Consider the following 20,537-nt stretch of genomic DNA (forward strand, 5'->3'; position numbering starts at 1 on the left):
CACACACACGGACCCGTCCCGGCCCCCCCCCGCCCCCCAGGTCTGCGGAGCGGTTTCGTGCGGTGCGGCCCGGCCGGCGACGCTGCCCTCGGCGGGAAGGCTGCCTGCGAGCGTCGTCTCCCCGCGCCCCGACGGCCATGCTGCGGCGGCTCCTCCTCCTCCTCCTGGGGACGCTGCTGCTCAGCGTCTGCCTCGACGGTAAGCCAGGTGCCCCAGGCCGGCCTCCGGGGGGCAGAGAGGGGGAGAGAGAGGGAGGGAGGGAGGGAGGGTGGGCGGCTGGGAATCCCTTGGTGGGGGGGGAAGGGGGGGAGACCTTCGGAGGGTAAGCCAGCGCCTTCCTGGGCTAGAAAGGTGCGAAGGAACACCGGGAAAGGAACCGAGGAAAGCCCTAGACAGGGCCCCCGTTGGCGGTGGGGTGGTGGTGGTGGTTAAAATCACTTTAATTTTTTAAAGGGGGCAGTTACATTAAAGTAAATTAAACTAATTTCCCGCCCAATGCCCACAACTCCTAATATTCTTCTTGACAAGTTGATAAAATGAGATTTGGATCCTGTGGGTGTTGGGTGGATCCCTAACTGGTTGACAGATCGCACCAACACAGTGCTTGCCAATGGTTCCTCAGAAGAATCATGTCCAGATCTCCTGAAGTTAGACCTAGTTACTCTGCCCCGGTTAGACCTCACCCTAAAGTATTGTGTTCAGTTTTGGGCACCACAATTTAAGGAGGATGTTGACAAGCTGGAACGTGCCCAGAGGAGGGCAAGGAAGATGGCTGAGGGGTCTGGAGACCAAGTCCTAGGAGGAAAAGTTGAAGGAGCTGGGTATGTTTAGCCTGGAGAGGAGACGACGGAGAGGTGATAACGATAACCATCTTCAAGGACTTGAAGGGCTGTCAGATAGAGGATGCGGCGGAGTTGTCTTCTGTTGCCCCAGAAGGTCAGACTGGAACCAACAGGTTGAAATTAAATCAGAAGAGCTTTTGGATAAACTTTAGGAAGGACTTCCTGACAGTTGGAGCTGTTCCTCAGTGGAACAGGCTTCCTGGGGAGGTGGTGGGCTGGTGGTAGAGTTACAGGCCTCACCTGGAGTCCTATGTCCAGTTTTGGGCACCACATTGTAGGAAGAACGTTGACAAGCTCGAGCGTGTCCAGAAGAGGGCAACCAGGATGGTGAGAGGGTTGGAATCCAAGTCTTACGAGGAAAGGCTGAAAGAGTTGGGTCTGTTTGGCCTGAGAAAGAGAAGGCTTAGAGGGGACATGATTGCAGTCTTCAAGTATTTGAAGGGCTGTCACGTAGAAGCAGAAGAGATTAGGAAAAGATGGCCAGAATACACAGAAGAACTGTACAAGAAAGACCTCGATGTCCTTGACAACCACGACGGTATAATCACTGACCTCGAGCCAGACATCCTGGAATGTGAAGTTAAATGGGCCTTAGAAAGCATTACTAACAACAAAGCTAGTGGAGGTGATGGTATTCCAGCTGAGCTATTCAAAGTCTTAGAAGATGATGCTGTTAAAGTGCTGCACGCCATTTGCCAGCAAATTTGGAAAACGCAACAGTGGCCACAGGATTGGAAAAGATCAGTATACATTCCAATCCCAAAGAAGGGCAATGCCAAGGAATGTTCAAACTATCGCACAATTGCACTCATATCACACGCTAGCAAGGTCATGCTCAAGATCCTACAAGCTAGGCTTCAACAGTACATGGATAGAGAACTGCCAGAAGTACAAGCTGGGTTTCGAAGAGGTAGAGGAACGAGAGATCATATTGCCAACATTCGCTGGATTATGGAGAAAGCAAGAGAGTACCAGAAAAATATCTACTTCTGCTTCATTGACTATGCTAAAGCCTTTGACTGTGTGGATCACAACAAACTATGGCAAGTCCTTAAAGAGATGGGAGTACCAGACCACCTCACATGTCTCTTGAGAAACCTGTATAAGGGTCAAGAAGCAACAGTTATAACCCGATATGGAACAACTGATTGGTTTAGCACAGGAAAAGGTGTACAACAAGGATTTGCTTGCTTATTTAATATATATGCAGAGTACATCATGCGAAATGCTGGCCTGGATGAATCACAAGCGGGAATTAAGATTGCTGGGGGAAAGATCAACAACCTCAGATATGCAGACAATACCACTCTAATGGCAGAAAGTGAAGAGGACCTCAAGGGCCTCTTGCTCAGGGTAAAAGAGATGAGTACAAAAGTGGGCTTGAAGTTCAACATCAAAAAAACTAAGATCATGGCATCCGGCCCCATCACTCTTTGGCGAATAGAAGGGGAAGTCGTGGAAGTAGTGACAGACTTCACGTTCCTGGCATCCCAGATCACCGCAGACTGCGGTGGGAGGAAAGCGATGGCAAACCTAAACAGCATGATAAAAAGTAGAGACATCACCCTGCCAACAAAAGTCCACATGGTCAAAGCAATGGTATTCCCAGTAGTCATGTATGGCTGCGAGAGTTGGACTATAAGGAAGGCCGAGCGCCGAAGAATAGATTCTTTTGAACTATGGTGCTGGAGAAGACTCTTGAGAGTCCCTTGGACTGCAAGAAGAACAAATCAGTCAAGCCTAAAAGAAATCAACCCTGACTGTTCCCTGGAAGGCCAGATAATGAAACTGAAGCTCAAAGGCTCTGGCCACCAAATGAGAAGGGAGCCCTCACTGGAGAAGACCCTGATGCTGGGAAAGATTGAAGGTCAAAGAAGACGGGGACGGCAAAGGATGAGATGGTTGGACAGTGTCATAGATGCAACGAACATGAAGTTGAGCAAACTTCAGATGACGGCGGAAGACAGGAAGGCCTGGCGTGATCTGGTCCATGGGGTCGCAAAGAGGCGGACTCGACTGTGCGACTGAAGAACAACAACACGTAGAAGATGGAGCCAATCTCTTCTTTCTTGCTCCGGATTGCAAGACTCAATCTAATGGGTGGAAATGACAAGGGAGTCGATACCGACTAAATATCAGGATAAACTTCCTAACTGTAAGGGTGGTCGAGCAGTGGAACAGTCTGCCTCCAAAGGGGGTGGATGCTCCTTCGCTGGTGTCAGGTTCTACAGCCAACAACTGAGTACAGGCTTATCAGAAAGGTTATACTTTATTGCAGAGCCATAGATGCATTAACAAAGTCACTGTTAGGAATGGCGTCGCCCCTACAAGCATAATGGGATATAGGGTATTCGTATGCGCACCCCCCCTTCCTTAGGCCAACTGGCCACATTCCCGCGAGAGAGAGAAGGCGCCCCAGGCCGTTAGAGCCAAAGCTGAGAACCGAAAGTGCTCCCACGTTTCCCCTGAATCCCAGATACTACACACCACCTGCAAGGCCATAGATAAGCAAGTATTACAGAAGCAAAGCAGTGGTACTCGGTACACAGGCAAGCGAATACCCCACCCCCAACCCTTATGGCAGCATAGCTGACATTCTGCCCTCTCAAAACCCAGCTTCTCCCATCCACTCCGGGAGGTCTCCCGGTCATTCCGGGAAATCTCCCGGTTTGTCCGGGAAGTCGCGATGAAACTTGCGCAACAACCGAGGGGCCCGAATATCCCCTACTTCCACCCACTCGAGGTGCTGGGAACCAAAGTCCAGCCATTCAACTAAATACCGCAATTTCCCATGTTTAATCTTTGAGTCCAAAATTCTAGAAATCTCATAATGTTCCTCGCCCTCAATCAAGATGGGGGGGCACCGGCTGCGATCGACGCCGGGGATTCGACCCAGAATCCCGTTTCAGGAGGCTGAAATGAAATAATACAGAATGAAGGTTTCTCAAGTTCTTAGGTAGATACAAATCCACAGCCACATCATTGATCACCCTTTTCACTTTGAAAGGACCAAGATATTTCCAACCAAGTTTTCAGCTCGGTCTTAGGACCTTAATATTTTTAGTAGATACATAGAGTCCCCAGGCTTCAGAGCCCACCCCTCCACCCTCCTCTTGTCAGCCTGACTCTTGTACGCCTCCTTGGTAGCATCCAAAGTTTTGCAAAGGAGTGGCCACGATTCCTTTAACCGTTGACACCAATGAGTTGCATCCCCCGGCCCCAAGTCATTGTTTCCTTCCAGGAAAGGCACAGGCGGGCTATCATAGCCATACAAAGCCTTAAACGGGGACAATCCGGTCAAGGAATGGCAAGTGTTGTTATAACAGAATTCGGCCAGGGGCAGCTGATCCACCCAATCATCCTGTTGATAATTGGTGAAGCAACGGAGGTATTGTTCCAAAGTTTGATTAACCCGTTCTGTCTGACCGTCAGTCTCTGGGTGATAGGCGCTGCTCAAGCCCCGTTCCCCCCCCATCAGTTTCATCAGCTCCCCCCAAAGCCGGGAAACGAATTGGGTTCCCCTGTCAGACACCACCTTGGCTGGGAGCATGTGCAAATGGACTACGTGTAAAAGAAACGCTTTGGCCAGTGCTTTTGCCGTGGGCAGGAATGCAAACGGAATGAAGTGTGCTTGTTTGGAAAATAAATCCACTACCACCCAAATGACAGTCATTGACTTGGTAGGTGGGAGATCCATAATAAAGTCCATGGATATCACCTCCCAGGGTCAGCTCGGAGTTGGATGAGGGTGTAACAAACCCTGGGTTTTTCCCAGCCTGGATTTACTCATGGCACAGATTTGGCAAGACTTGACAAATGAAGATAAATCCTTCCTCATTTGCGGCCACCAGAACTGCCGCTGCAGGAGTTGAAGGGACTTAACAAAACCCGGGTGTCCCGACAATTTAGATCCATGCACAGCTTGTAACACCTCCCCCCCAAGAGAGAACGGAACAAACAGTTTATGTCCACGGTACCAACAGCCGTCGGCCCAAAGTTCGAAGTCCATCTACTACCGCCTTGTCGGCCTCCGAGAAGGCGGAGGCGAATTTGCTGTGCTATGCCCCCCCCCCAGTTTGTCCCACTGGGGAGTATCAGGTGGCCATGACACGGGGGGGGGGGAGGCAGCGAGGTGAGTCTGGCTACGTGTCGTCACCGCTCCACCCAGATGAGTGTCAGAACCCACAGCTAACAATGAAGTACATGCATTCAGGAACGGTTATACTTTTATTGCAAAGCTATAGATGCAGTAACACAGGCACTGTTAAGAATGGCCACAGCCAGTAGAGCATAATAGGATATAGGGTATTTGTGTGCAACCCCCCCCCCCATGGCATTGGCCAACTAGGCACCCTCCTGCGCGCAGTATAAGTCAGGCAACCGTTAGGTGGCTAAAGCTGAGAACCAAGAGTCTCTCACGGTACATAGGAGACTTCCAGACAACACAACCTCCTCCAGCACATCTGTAGAGATAAGCGTTTCAGCAAAGGCAGAACAACAGGGATAGGAATGCAATAGCAATTAACAAGACACAGACTGAACTCCCCAACCCCCATGGCAGCATAGCTGACAATGGGAAGGCGTGAACACCGAGTCCAAAATAATCTCCCGGTGGCTGTCATGTTGGGAGAGGCGTGACAGGGCGTCTGCCAAAGAGTTCGTGGAGCCAGGAAAATGGTGAAGGGTAAACCGAAACTTGGAAAAGAAATCAGCCCACCGAAGTTGTTTCGCATTTAGGCACCGGGGCGTTTTGAGTGTTTCCAAGTTTTTATGATCAGTCCAGACCTCAAACGGGACTCGCGCTCCCTCCAGCCAGTGTCTCCAGGTGGCCAAGGCGAATTTTATTGCCCCCACCTCCTTCTCCCAGACTGACCAATTGCGTTCTGTGTCATTGAACTTCCTTGACATGTACGCCAAGGGGTGCAGGAGCCCATCCCCTCCTTCTTGGAGAATCCCCCCCCCCCCATGGCCACATCTGACATGGCAGTTTGAACAATGAATTTTTTTGTTTCATCTGGGTGGGCTAGGACTGCCTCCCATGTAAACAACGCCTTAAGGCATTCGAAAGCTTCTTGGCATTCCCCACTCCAAGCCAACGCTGCCCCCGGCTTGGTTGCCTCTGGACCCTTCCCTTTCATTTTCAACAAGTCCGTCAGGGGCAAGCTGACTGGGGCAAAGTTGGGCAAAAAAATTCAGTAAAAGTTCGCAAATCCGAGGAAGGATTGTAACTGGCGCCTGGTGCAGGGAACCCCCCAGCCCAATACATCCTGTACTTTCCCCGGGTCCATCTCCAAGCCCTTATCGGAGATCCGATACCCCAGGAAATCAATGTGGGACTTGTGAAACTCATATTTGGATAGCTTCACAAATAGTTTGTGCTTGTGCAACGTGGTTAGAACTTCCCTCACCAATTTCACGTGGGAGGGTAGGTCGGGGGAGTACAGCAAGATATCATCTAGGTAAACAAGCGCCCCCTTGAAAAAAATGCTTGTGCAACACCTCATTGATCAGATTCATGAAGACCACCGGCGCCCCCTGAAGACCGAACAGCATCACGCAATACTCAAACTGTCCCAGGGGTGTATTAAAGGCAGTCTTATGTTCATCCCCTTCCCTGATATGGACTCGAAAGTAAGCATCGCGGAGATCCAACTTCGAAATTTTTTCCCCTTTGGCCGCTTCGGCTAGTAAATCCTTGATCAAGGGCATGGGGTAAGCATTGGTTGAAGACACCGCGCTCAATCCCCGGTAATCCATGCACAGCCTCAACCCCCCATCTTTCTTCTACCGGAAGAGTACTGGGGCCGCAAAAGGGGAGGAGGCTGGCCTGATGAAACCCCGGGCCAGGTTTTTATCGATATATTTGCGCAGTTCGTCTTTCTCCGCCGGCCCCATTGCATTGTGCAGTTTTTGGCCAGGCAATATTTCAGTACTGCAATCCGAGTGTCTATGGGGGGGGAAGCTCATCGGCTTCTTCCTCTTCGAACACTCTGGCTAAGTCACGGTACTCAGGGGGAATGCATTGTAGCTCCACACTTTCCACAGCCAACAACTGAGTACTGTCAGCTATGCTGCCATGAGTGTGGAGTTGATTTCTAATTGCTTTGCATTCCTTCCCATGCGCTTAATTGCTTCACAGCTGTAACGCTTATCTTTGAGTACTGGTGGAGAATGTGGTGTCTATCGTCTGAGGGAGCTTCTCCGTTCCCAGCTTCGCAACCGTTAGAGCCCAAGAGTATCCCGCGCGCAGGAGCATACCTAGCCTGCAGGGCTCTTTTTGTAGCAAAAGCTCCTTTGCATATTAGGCGACACCCCCCCTAATGTAGCCAGTCCTCCAAGAGCTTACAGTAGCCCCTGTAAGAAGAGCTCTGTAAGCTCTTGGAGGATTGGCTACATTAGGGGTGTGTCGCCTAATATGCAGAGGAGTTCCTGCTGCAAAAAGAGCCCTGCTTGGTTATTGCTGGGGGGGCGCATACGAATGCCCTATATCCTATTATGCGTACAGGTATCCCGCCATTCCTAACAGTGTTCGTGTTATTGTATCTATGGCTTTTCAATAAAAGTAAAACCTTCCTGGAAGCGTGTACTTCGTTGTTTAGCTATGGGTCCTGACATTCTATTAGGAATCCTTCATTCCCTATCTTAGCGCCTCTCTCTTTACCCGAGATGAGCGATGGAGAGGGGAAACCGTCTCCTAAGGAGCCAAATGGCGAGGATGAGAAATCTCCCGTGACTCAGGCGACGGTACCGGTGACTTCGACGCTGCCGGTAACCAGCGCTGTGTGGGGGACTCTCCCGAAGTCCACATCGGCTCACATGTTCCTGACCCCCCCGGGTCCGAGGTGAAGGACCGGGCCGGGCTACCGACCAAGCTCCAGTTGGAGCCACTTTAACCCAGACTCAACGGCAGAGACTTACTTGCTGACGCCCCCCCCCCGAGAGACAGTTTATTTGACAGGGGCCTCGCCACGTTGGTGGGATTACCCCTGTTTGGGGCTCCTTTTCAACCGATCTCTAGTTTCTGGGTGACGGAGAGATCGAAACCCAGGAGTGGCCGGATGTCCCCGCATGGGGGACTGGAATTGGCCAAGCGAATGGAGGTGGTTGATCGAGAGAGACGGCACCTGCAGCAGACACTGGAGAATATCATCCAGGCTATCCTGGAACTGGTGACCCGGGCCATCAGAGAAGCGAGAGAGGCGCCGCCAGTAGCCCCAGTGGTACCAGCAGGACCGCCAGTACCGGCCCCAAGGGTCCCGGCCCAGCCTGGAGAAGTGCTGCCCCCGGGACCAGGGGAAACCCTGGTGCCTGCGCCGCGACCAGCTAGCCCGAGGGGACAGGTGGTGCACTTAATCGAAGCAACATTTGATGGAAACCCAGAGGAGCTATCCTACTTTGTGGTGCGAGTGCAGAAATTCGTGGATCGCTCAGGCCACCTGTTCCGTGACGACAGCAGCCGAATCGATGTCGTGGCCGCCCGGCTCTGAGGCCCCGCGGCGGCTTGGTATGTGGGGCTCCACAACGCACAGGGCCCGGAACTTACCAACTTGGACGCTTTTATGTGGGCGTTGCAAGCCCACTTCGAAGATCGAAACACTGGGCCTAGGGCGCGGGTGTTCCTGCGCACCCTAAAGCAAGGGCACAGATCAGTGCGTGAGTATTCGGCTGAGTTTAAACAACATGCAGCCAAGGTGCAAACCTGGCCTGACAACGTGTTGGCCGAACTGTACCAAGTGGGACTGAACCCCGAGATCAGGGAGACGGTCCTGAGAGCAGTTGACCCGGTCTCCCTCCCCGCATGGATGCAGGAAGCGGAAAGTGCCGAAAACCGTTTGCAAACCCTATGCTTGGATATAGCGGCTGGGGGGAGGGGCGTCCGGCTCCTCAAGCACCAAAAGCTAAACCAATGAGGCAGATGGATGCTACGTGGGAGCAACACATGCGGCAGGGCTTATGCCTGAGGTGTGGAGAATGGGGCCATTTCGCGGCCGATTGCGGGGGATCCAGGCACCGGGAAATAACCGAAGGTGCGAAGGCGCGCCCAACCACCCCTGCGAAAAAACTGATGGGGAAGCCGAAATTTGCTAAAGCCCTGCAAGCAACTCCTGGGGAAGAAGGAGCGGAATCGAGCGGGGAGGACCCCGAGCCGGCGGGAAACTGTTTGGTCCTGCTGTAGAAGGCGCAGAGCAGCAGGGCCCGCAACAGGAGGCGCCAAACGTGGTGAGCAGTTTCCCCTCCCTGTTTTTCGTGACTGTCTCATTAATTAATCCTGATCTTGGAACCCACATCCGAGTGAGAGCCCTAATTGACTCGGGGTGTGGGAGAGACTTGATCAACCCCTTTTTGGTAACGGGACTAGAAGCTGGGGTAATAAAGTTAAAGGAACCCCTGATTTTCACCCAAATGGATGGGTCTAACATGAAAAACCCATGGTCCCGTTAAGACTGGGGGCGGGGGAACACTGGGAGACCCGAACCTTTGTGATCACCTCAGCTGCTCGATTTCCCCTCGTCTTGGGGGCATCATGGCTTCATGGGCACGATCCTTACATACTGTGGGAAGAGGGGAGGGTGCAGTTCATTTCACCTAAGTGCCAGGAGCTGGGGCCCAAAACCCTTGGGAGAGAACCCAGGAGCATGCTTGGAACTGCTATCCATTCCTCCTGAGTATCGGGACCTGGCCAAGGTTTTCGGGGAGGAGGAGGCAGATGGTTATAGAAAGGTTATACTTTATTGCAGAGCCATAGATGCATTAACAAAGTCACTGTTAGGAATGGCGTCGCCCCTACAAGCATAATGGGATATAGGGTATTCGTATGCACCCCCCCTTCCTTAGGCCAATTGGCCACATTCCCGCGTGCGGGAGAAGGAGCCCCAGGCCGTTAGGGCCGAAGCTGAGAACCGAAAGCACTCCCACGTTTCCCCTGAATCCCAGACATTACACACCACCTGCAAGGCCATAGATAAGCAAGCATTACAGAAGCCAAGAAGGAATGCAGCATACTTGGTACACAGGCAAGCGAATACCCCACCCCCAACCCTTATGGCAGCATAGCTGACAGCTGGAGGTTTTCAAGTGGAGGCTGGACGACCATCTGTCGGGTCTGTGGCAGGGCTCTCTTTCAGCTCTGCTCCTGCAGAGTGTAGGGGGGTTGGACTAGATGACCTGCAAGGTCCCAGTTCCAACTCTAGCATTCTATGATTTTTTTGCAGGTTTTCAAACAGAGGCTCGATGGCCACTGGACAGCAGTGCAGATTCTCTGGACTTAGGAGGGAACATAAGAGACGCCAATGTTGGATCAGGCCAAAGGCCCATCCAGTCCAACACTCTGTATCACACAGGGGCCAGAAATACCAGGTGCCCTCAGGAGGTCCACCAGTGGGGCCAGGACATTAGAAGCCCTCCCACTGTTGACCCCCCCCCCAAGCACCAAGAAGACAGAGCATCCCTTGCCCCAGAGCCCCTATCTATACCTTGTGGCTAATAGCCACTGATGGACCTCTGCTCCATATGCTTATCTAATTCCCTTTTGAAGCCATCCATGCTTGTAGGGAGGGTTGCCTCAGTACTTGTTCTTGTGGCCCTTCCTTAAAGAGCCTAAACAGAGGTTGGGTGGGGGGGGGGTGAATTCTGATCGAGCCCAGCCACACACACCCCCAAATCGGAGCTCACCCTTTTGGTGGACTTCTCCCCCCCCCCACCACCAGAGGCTGACTCCTCTGGACCGCAGCTCCTAATTTATCAAAGGGAGGCTGCTAAAGCTCGTGAATACGAGCCCTTGCTGGGTGGTGAGGGGAAGGTGGGGGGGTGATGAAGAGGCGTGGCCCCTCCCTTTCCTTGGCAGCGCCTTTGCAGCTCACCTGGGCTTGCGCAAGTGTAGCTTTTGAGTCTTCTAACCCCTGAGGGCGGCTTAACAGTGGGAGGTTTCCTTCATGTCTGGGCATAAGGCAGGGCGGGGTGGCGAGGGAAGCCCGAGGGGCAAGTGGCACAACAGGAGAACCCAACCCTGTCGGTGGCGTCCCCCTGGCAACCAGTCCGTAATATCAACCAAGGTTCGCTCCTGTACTGCTACGAAGTACATTCTGTTGGCAGGGATGAGGAGTTGAGAACAAGACTTGAAAATAAACGGGGAGGGGCATGGCAAAATTAGGTGCTGGGAAAGGGGAATGACTAAGAAAAGAGTGGGGAAAGAGAGAGACATTAAGGAAGAGAAAGGGAAAGGCATGGCTTCAGTCTTCCAGAAAAGGTCGATTGAGTGCCTTTTACTGTGCTCAGGCTTACACCAGAAGAGCCCTGCTGGATCAGACCAGTGAGGGTCCCTCGCCCAGCCTCCTGCCAACCAGTTCCTCTGCAGGGCCAGCAACAGGGCAGAGAGGCCGAGGTCTTCCCCTGAGGAGATAAATCTGGACAAACACGACCCGATCAGTAAACAAGTATAAAGAAAACAGTTGTGCGAGTCTGACCCATTAATCAAACAGTCATTAAGACTTATAAAGAATGCTATCTATGTCTTGAAATCTGAAGCACTACAACATGATAAATAAAATCATAAGAAAATCCATGAACCAAGGTACATAATCAACGTCGTCTCCGGATTATATAACAACGTTTCAAAAAATGAATCTTCTTCAGGAAATATTCTGTAGTGTACAAAAATACAGTTTTGTAGAATACATGCCAATAACAAGAGACAATTGTTGTTGTTCAGTCGCACAGTCGAGCGACTCTTCGTGACCCCATGGACCACATCACACCAGGCCCTCCTGTCTTCCGCCGTCCTCTGAAGTTTGCTCAACTTCACGTTCGTTGCATCAATGACACTGTCTAACCATCTCATCCTCTGCCGTCCCCGTCTTCTCTGACCTTCAGTCTTCCTTAGCATCAGGGTCTTCTCCTCCAGTGAGGGCTCCCTTCTCATTGGGTGGCCAAAGTATTTGAGCTTCAGTTTCATTATCTGGCCTTCCAGGGCCCTCCTGGGCTCCTTGGAGTCGCTACTTCCACGACTTCCCCTTCAATTTGCCAAGGAGTGATGGGGCCGGATGCCATGATCTTAGTTTTTTTGATGTTGAGCTTCAAGCCCACTTTTGCGTTCTCCTCTTTTACCCTGAGCAAGAGGCTCTTGAGGTCCTCTTCACTTTCTGCCATTAGAGTGGTATCGTCTGCATATCTGAGGTTGTTGATCTTTTCCCCAGCAATCTTAATTCCCGCTTGTGATTCATCCAGGCCAGCATTTCGCATGATGTACTCTGCATATATATTAAATAAGCAAGGTGACAATATACATCCTTGTCGTACTCCTTTTCCTATGCGGAACCAATCAGTTGTTCCATATCCGGTTCTAACTGTCGCTTCTTGGCCCTTATACAGGTTTCTCAAGAGACATGCGAGGTGGTCTGGTACTCCCATCTCTTTAAGGACCTGCCATAGTTCGTTGTGATCCACACAGTCAAAAGCTTTAGCATAGTCAATGAAGCAGAAGTAGATATTTTTCTGGTACTCTCTTGCTTTCTCCATAATCCAGCGAATGTTGGCAATTTGATCTCTAGTTCCTCTACCTCTTCGAAACCCAGCTTGTACTTCTGGCAGTTCTCTATCCACGTACTGTTGAAGCCTAGCTTGTAGGATCTTGAGCATGACCTTGCTAGCGTGTGATATGAGTGCAATTGTGCGATAGTTTGAACATTCCTTGGCATTGCCCTTCTTTGGGATTGGAATGTATACTGACCTTTTCCAATCCTGTGGCCACTGTTGCGTTATCCAAATTTGCTGGCAAATGGAGTGCAGAACTTTAACAGCATCCTCTTCTAAGACTTTGAATAGCTCAGCTGGGATACCATCACCTCCACTAGCTTTGTTGTTAGTAATGCTTTCTAAGGCCCATTTAACTTCACATTCCAGGATGTCTGGCTCGAGGTCAGTGATTATACCGTCGTGGTTGTCAAGGACATCGAGGTCTTTCTTGTATAGTTCTTCTGTGTATTCTTGCCATCTTTTCCTAATCTCTTCTGCTTCTGTTAGGTCCCTACCGTTTTTGTCCTTTATCATGGCCAGCTTTGCATGGAACGCTCCCTTGATTTCTCCAATTTTCTTGAAGAGATCTCTAGTCCTTCCCATTCTATTGTTTTCTTCTATTACTTTGCACTGTTCATTCAGGAAGGCCTCCTTATCTCTCCTTGCTGTTCTCTGGAAATCTGCGTTCAGTTGGGTAAATCTTTCCTTTTCGCCTTTGCCTTTCGCTTTCCTTCTTTCCTCTGCTATTTGTAAAGCCTCATCAGAAAGCCACTTTGCTTTCTTACATTTCTTTTTCTTTGGGATGGTGGTGATTGCTGCCTCCTGTACGATGTCACGAACCTCTGTCCATAGTTCTTCAGGCACTCTATCTATCAAATCCAGACCCTTGAATCTATTCTTCACCTCTACTGTATATTCATCAGGGATGCGATCTAGGTCAAACCTGAATGGCCTCGTGGTTTTCCCAATTTTCTTCAGTTTAAGTCTGAATTTTGCAATGAGTAGCTCATGATCTGAACCACAGTCAGCTCCAGGTCTTGTTTTTACTGACTGGATAGAGCTTCTCCATCTTTGACTGCAAATTATATAGTCAATCTGATTTCGGTGTTGCCCATCTGGTGATGTCCATGTGTAGAGTCGCCTCTTAGGTTGTTGGAAAAGGGTGTTCGCTATGACCAGTGTGTTCTCTTGACAAAACTCTGTTAACCTTTGCCCTGCTTCATTTTGCTTTCCAAGGCCAAACTTGTCTGTTATTCCAGTTACCTTTTGACTTCCTACTTTAGCATTCCAGTCCCCTATGATGATGAGGACATCATTTTTTGGTGTTAGTTCTAGGAGGTGTTGTAGGTCTTCATAGAACCGGTCCACTTCAGCCTCTTCTGCATCAGTGGTTGGGGCATACACTTGAATTACTGTGATGTTGAATGGTTTGCCTTGGAATCGGACAGAAATCATTCTGTCATTTTTGAGATTGTATCCCAGTACTGCCTTTTGCACTCTCTTGTTGACTATAAAGGCCACACCATTTTTTCTACGAGATTCCTGGCCACAGTAGTAGATATAATGGTCTTCTGAGTTAAATTCGCCCATTCCTGTCCACTTTAGTTCACTGATTCCTAAGATATCGATGTTCAGTCTTTCCATCTCATTTTTGACCTCGTCAAGCTTACCTTGGGTCATAGATCTTACATTCCAGGTTCCTATGCAGTATTGTTCTTTGCAACATCGGACTTTCCTTTCACCATCAGACATATCCACAACTGAGCGTCCTTTCGGCTTTGGCCCAGCCGCTTCACTCTTTCTGGGGTTACTTGTACTTGTCCTCTGCTCTTCCTCAGTAGCATATTGGACACCTTCCGACCTGAGGGGCTCATCTTCCGGCGTCATATCTTTTAGCCTTTTGATACTGTCCATGGGGTTTTCTTGGCAAAAAAACTGGAGTAGGTTACCATTACCTTCTCCAGTGGATCACTCTTGGTCTGAGTTCTCTGCTGTGGCCTGTCCGTCTTGGGTGGCCCTTCACGGCATAGCCCACAGCTTCATTGAACCACGCAAGCCCCCTCACCACGACAAGGCAGTGATCCATGAGGGGGAACATCAACTCTAGTGTATTGTAAACACTTTCAAACTCAGTTACCATTCAGGCCTTAAAATATGCTGCTATGTTTCTAATGGATCCCGGGCATCTCCCTCTGGTGATTGCTACCAGAGTGCAATTAAAGGGACCTTGCAAATTTCAGGCAGGTGGTGGGTGGTAGGAGGCAGTACACTTAAAGAAAACATCACCTAGTTTACAAAAAACATGAAAGATCAATTTCTGCATTCAGTCCATTTGGAGATACACTATTCAATTGATGAATCCAAAACATTTCTCTCTGTAAGAGGCCTCTTCTTAAGTCAGCCCTTATTGACATTTCATGTTTTTTGTAAACTAGGCTGATTTATTCTCTTATGATTTATTTATCATGTTGTAGTGCTTCAGATTGTAATACATAGATATCATTCTTTATAAGTCTTAATGACTGTTTGATTTGTGGGTCAGACTCTCACGACTGTTGTCTTTATACTTGTTTACTTACCCTGGGGAGACCACCAGAAGAGCCCTGCTGGGTCAGACCAGGGAGGGTCCATCCAGTCCAGCATCCCGTCTCACACAGGGGCCAACCAGTTCCTCTGGAGGGCCAACAATAGGGCAGGGAGGCCAAGGCCTTCCCCTGATAAGGACACCAGAAGAGCCCTGCTGGGTCAGACCAGGGAGGGTCCCTCCAGTCCAGCCTCCCGTCTCACACAGGGGCCAGCCAGTCCCTCTGGAGGGCCAGCAACAGGGCAGAGAGGCCGAGGCCTTCCCCTGAGAAGAGCATCAGAAGAGCCCTGCTGGGTCAGGCCAGGGAGGGTCCCTCTAGTCCAGCCTCCCGTCTCACACAGGGGCCAACCAGTTCCTCAACCTCAGAAGAGCACTGCTGGGTCAGATCAGGGAGGGTCTCACACGGGGGCCAGCCAGTTCCTCTGGAGGGCCAACAACAGGGCAGAGAGGCCGAGGCCTTTCCCCTGAGAAGAACCTCAGAAGGCCCTGCTGGGTCAGACCAGGGAGGGTCCATCCAGTCCAGCCTCCCGTCTCACACAGGGGCCAGCCAGTCCCTCTGGAGGGCCAGCAACAGGGCAGAGAGGCCGAGGCCTTTCCCCTGAGAAGAACCTCAGAAGAGCCCTGCTGGGTCAAACCAGTGAGGGTCCCTCTAGTCCAGCCTTCTGTCTCACACGGGGGCCAGCCAGTTCCTCTGGAGGGCCAACAACAGGGCAGAGAGGCCGAGGCCTTTCCCCTGAGAAGAACCTCAGAAGAGCCCTGCTGGGTCAGACCAGTGAGGGTCCCTCTAGTCCAGCCTTCCGTCTCACACAGGGGCCAGCCAGTTCCTCTGGAGGGCCAACAACAGGGCAGAGAGGCCGAGGCCTTTCCCCTGAGAAGAACCTCAGAAGAGCCCTGCTGGGTCAGACCAGTGAGGGTCCCTCTAGTCCAGCCTCCTGTCTCACACAATGGCCAGCCAGTTCCTCTGGAGGGTCTCACACAGGGGCCAGCCAGTTCCTCTGGAGGGACAAAAACAGGGCAGAGGCCAAGGCCTTCCCCTGAGAAGAACCTCAGAAGAGCCCTGCTGGGTCAGACTAGGGAGGGTCCATGTAGTCCAGCCTCCTGTCTCACACAATGGCCAGCCAGTTCCTCTGGAGGGCCAGCCACAGGGCAGAGAGGCCGAGGCCTTCCCCTGAGAAGAACACCAGAAGTCCCCTGCTGAATCAGACCAGTGAGGGTCCATCCAGTCCAGCATCCTGTCTCACACAGTGGCCAACAACAAGTTCCTCTGGAGGGCCAACAACAGGGCAGAGAGGCCGAGGCCTTCCCCTGAGAAGAACCTCAGAAGAGCCCTGCTGGATCAGACCAGGGAGGGTCAATCCAGTCCAGCCTCCTGTCTCTCACACAGTGGCCAACAACAAGTTCCTCTGGATGGCCAACAACAGGGCAGAGAGGCCGAGGCCTTCCCCTGAGAAGAACATCAGAAGAGCCCTGCTGGGTGAGACTAGGGAGGTTCCATCTAGTCCAGCCTCCCGTCTCACACAGGGGCCAGCCAGTTCCTCTGGAGGGCCAGCAACATGGCAGAGAGGCCAAGGCCTTCCCCTGATAAGAACACCAGAAGAGCCCTGCTGGGTCAGACCAGTGAGGGTCCATCCAGTCCAGCATCCCGTCTCACACAGTGGCCAGCCAGTTCCTCTGGGGGGCCAACAACAGGGCAGAGAGGCCGAGGCCTTCCCCTGTATAATGTACTGGGTTTGAGACGTGTATAGTGATCAGCTCATAGTTTATTAGTGATTCAGCTTAACTCTGAGAACTCTAGCAGGGCTGGAGCCCTGCTTATATGCATGCAAAACACCACATACACACTCCCCGTGATAGGCTATTTATATTGCAACTCCTACTCCATAGGTCCATTCCAGGATCCTGGCTATCTATTGTTCTGGTGTACAAGGTTAGTCAGTTTCCAGGTTCGGTTCAGGCTCAGTACATAACACCCTGAGAAAAACATCAGAAGAGCCCTGCTGGGTCAGACCAGTGAAGGTCCATCTAGTCCAGCCCCGTCTCACACAGTGGCCAACCAGTTCCTCTGGAGGGCCAGCAACAGGGCAGGGAGGCCGAGGCCTTCCCCTGAGGAGAACCTCAGAAGAGCCCTGCTGGGTCAGACCAGTGAAGATATAAGGGTACAGCAAAAATAAGGATGACAACTACAAAAAGATTGCTGTAAGAGTTCACACAATCATAGAACAAAGAAAGATTTTATACAAAAGCTAAAGTAATTTCTCTTCTTTATTCCAACAATCTCATTAGCATAAACCTCGTTATCGTTCTGTTATCTGTTTGTCCGGGAATTGAGACTTATAGAGCTATTCATAGCCAGAACGATAATGAGGTTTATACTAATGAGATTGTTGCGTGAGATAAAAACATCTGGACACCGATTTTTGACAAAGACTTTGAAACGAACTTGAAAGAACTCGAGCTGTTCGTCATTTCACCTTATTTCACCAAAGTGCACCTATGGAATAAAGAAGAGAAATTACTTTAGCTTTTGTATAAAATCTTTCTTTGTTCTATGATTGTGTGAACTCTTACAGCAATCTTTTTGTAGTTGTCATCCTTATTTTTGCTGTACCCTTATATGTTTTGTGTCACACAGGGGCCAACCAGTTCCTCTGGAGGGCCAGTTACAGGGCAGGGAGGCCGAGGCCTTCCCCTGAGGAGAACCTCAGAAGAGCCCTGCTGGGTCAGACCAGTGAAGGTCCATCTAGTCCAGCCCCGTCTCACACAGTGGCCAACCAGTTCCTCTGGAGGGCCAGCAACAGGGCAGGGAGGCCGAGGCCTTCCCCTGAGGAGAACCTCAGAAGAGCCCTGCTGGGTCAGACCAGTGAAGGTCCATCTAGTCCAGCCCCGTCTCACACAGTGGCCAACCAGTTCCTTGGGAGGGCCAGCAACAGGGCAGAGAGACTGAGGCCTTCCTCTGATGTTGCCTCCTCCTGGCACTGGGAGTCAGAGATTTAGTGCCTCTGAACATGGAGGTTCCCCTCAGTCACCAGGGCAGGTAGCCACTGACAGACCTCTCCTCCATGAATCTCTCTACTCCCTTTTTAAAGCCATCTGTGCCCGTAGCCATCACTACATCCTCTGGCAGCGAATTCCACATTTTATTTAATCACTCTCTGTGTAAAGAAATATTTCATTTTGTCTGTCTTCAATCTGCTGCCTATCAGCTTCATTTGATGCCCTGAGTTCTAGTATTTTGGGAGAGGGAGTTCCCTTTGTCTGCTCTCTCCACCCCGTGCGTAATTTTAGAAACCTCTCTCATGCCCCCCTAATCGTCTCTTTCCTAAACTAAAAAGTCCCAGTTAGTTGCTGTAGATTTTCCGGGTTGTCTGGCCATGGTCTTGGCATTGTAGGACCTGACGTTTCGCCAGTAACTGTGACTGGCATCCTCAGAGGTATAAACACAGAAAGATGGAAGACTCTCTGTGTCAAGCTTCCTGTCTTGAAAAACACAAAAGGCTGTACATCAGACAATAGCACTACAGATAAGATTAGAATTTCAACAACCTCCTCAGGAAGCAGGAAACCACCTCAGGAAACAAAAGAACCTCCTCAGGAAAGCTCCTCCATTAGCATGTCCTTAGCCTGGGGAACTCCTACAAGACAATGACTCGGCCCTACCCCACCTTCTGGAGTAGATATAAAATTACTGCCTACCATTTTCTTCTCAACTTGACACAGAGAGTACTCTGTCTCTCTATATTATACCTCTGAGGACGTCAGTCACAATTACTGGCGAAACGTCAGGTCCTACAATGGCAAGACCACGGCCAGGCAACACGGAAGATCTACAGCAACTAATGAACTCCGGCCGTGAAAGCCTTCGACAACATATTAAAAAGTCCCCGACTCGCCAGCCGTTCCTCCTAGGGAAGGGGCTCCAGCTCCCAAATAATCTTGCTCACCCCCTGCTGCATTTTTTCCAGCTCTGTGGTGTCCTTTTTTTAAAAAAAATTAAAAATTAACAATGCATTTTAATACAAAATAGTTGTCCTAAAATATACAATTAACAAATATCACTTTAATTCCAGGTTTTTACTAAAAAATACTTTAAAGCTTCAGTATTGCATTGGACGGCTCTAGAATTAAGATGGTCCCTAAAGGTAGCAAGATTTCCCAAATTCCTTTCAATTTTCCTTCTTGGTAGCGTTGATGCTTGATATTTCATCTTTCCTGAAGACACGGCATCTTCACTGTGGCGTCCTTTTTGAGGTACCCACGGATGGTGCCCAGGGCCAACCAAGGTTGGCAAGAAAAGGCCAGATGCGGGGAGTCTCCCAGACTGCCCTTTTTCAAAAGGGAGGAGGGAGGGAAGACTGTTCCTTCATTTTTTGGGGAGGGGGAGGGATTGGGGGCTTCTTGATTTGTCTCTGGTTGTAGCTGGCGATGTTTCAGCCATGATTGTAAGCTGCCTTGAACCCAGAGGAAAAGTGGGATATACATTCTAATGAATTAAGTAATGAAAGAGGGAGAGAGCTGCAGACAATCCTGCCTGAGGCGGAAGCATTTGACGGCATTTGTTTCTTCTGCTTTCTCTTTCTTTCTTTAGGCACTTCAGGTATCCCGGTGCCAGATGAGCGTCAGGTGAATGGGACCGTGGGGGGATCGGTCCTGCTCACTGCCCTGATCCCCCCCGGAAAAGCCGTGGCCGAAATCGAGTGGAATTTCCAGCTTCAAGATGACACGGTCCTTGTGATTGCGGAATTCACGAAGGGGAACTTTGGGCGGCCCGATCCTGGCGACCGATTTCAGCAGCGGCTCGAGAGGGCGAATGAGACCACGCTGAGGCTCAAGAACCTGGTGAAGGAGGACAGCGGAGTCTACACGGCTCACGTGACATTCGAAAGCGGAGAGGCACCAACGCAGACATTTCGCCTCGTGGTCTCTGGTGAGAAATCTTCCCAGTTCCTTTTCCGTGCAACTGAGTTGCCCCTTGGACTCCCAAGTTCTCCTACTCCCCCCCCCCCGTTCTGCTGACAAGTGAGTGAGAGGTAGACCGGGGGGTTTTCACTTGTGCCCCCTGCCCACCGGGAGGCAGTGAGATGTGGGGGGCCAAGGACAGGCAAGAGGGTGCTGGCTGCACCCACCCTCTGCTCTGCAGCCTTCGCGGGGGTGGGTGGGGGTGGCAAGGTAGGCCCAGCCTCCCTCAGGTGCCAGGGGGGGAGAGGGCAGGTGAGCAGATGGGGGGCAGCACAGTGGCTGCTGTCTCTTAAGAACATAAGGACATAAGAGACGCCAATGTTGGATCAGGCCAAAGGCCCATCCAGTCCAACACTCTGTGTCATGCAGTGGCCAAAAATACCAGGGGCCCTCAGGAGGTCCAGCAGTGGGGCCGGGACACCAGAAGCCCTCCCACTGTTGCCCACCATGTACCAAGAATACAGAGCAGCACTTGCCCCAGACAGTGTTCCATCTATAAGAACACAAGAGAAGCCAATTTTGGGTCAGGCCAATGGGCCATTCCAGTCCAACACTCTGTGTCACACAGTGGCCATCAGGAGGTCAACCAGTGGGGCCAGAACACTAGAAGCCCTCCCACTGTTGCCCCCCCCCAAGCACCAAGA

General features: G+C 51.0%; 1 protein-coding gene across 1 annotated transcript in view; it reads left to right on the top strand.

The window, feature by feature from the left end:
* The first annotated feature begins 16 nt into the window (after nucleotides 1-16).
* LOC107126064 (SLAM family member 8-like) overlaps nucleotides 17-20,537 on the top strand; it is a 40,260-nt gene continuing 19,739 nt past the window's right edge. The window contains exons 1-2 of the mRNA XM_015429564.1: nucleotides 17-198; nucleotides 19,523-19,861. Coding sequence (XP_015285050.1) covers nucleotides 138-198; nucleotides 19,523-19,861 — 400 coding nt within the window. The 5' untranslated portion in view covers nucleotides 17-137. The remainder of the gene's footprint in view (nucleotides 199-19,522; nucleotides 19,862-20,537) is intronic.

This window comes from Gekko japonicus, unplaced genomic scaffold (genome assembly GCF_001447785.1).
Source record: "Gekko japonicus isolate JY-2015 unplaced genomic scaffold, Gekko_japonicus_V1.1 scaffold358, whole genome shotgun sequence".
Lineage (NCBI taxonomy): Eukaryota > Metazoa > Chordata > Lepidosauria > Squamata > Gekkonidae > Gekko > Gekko japonicus.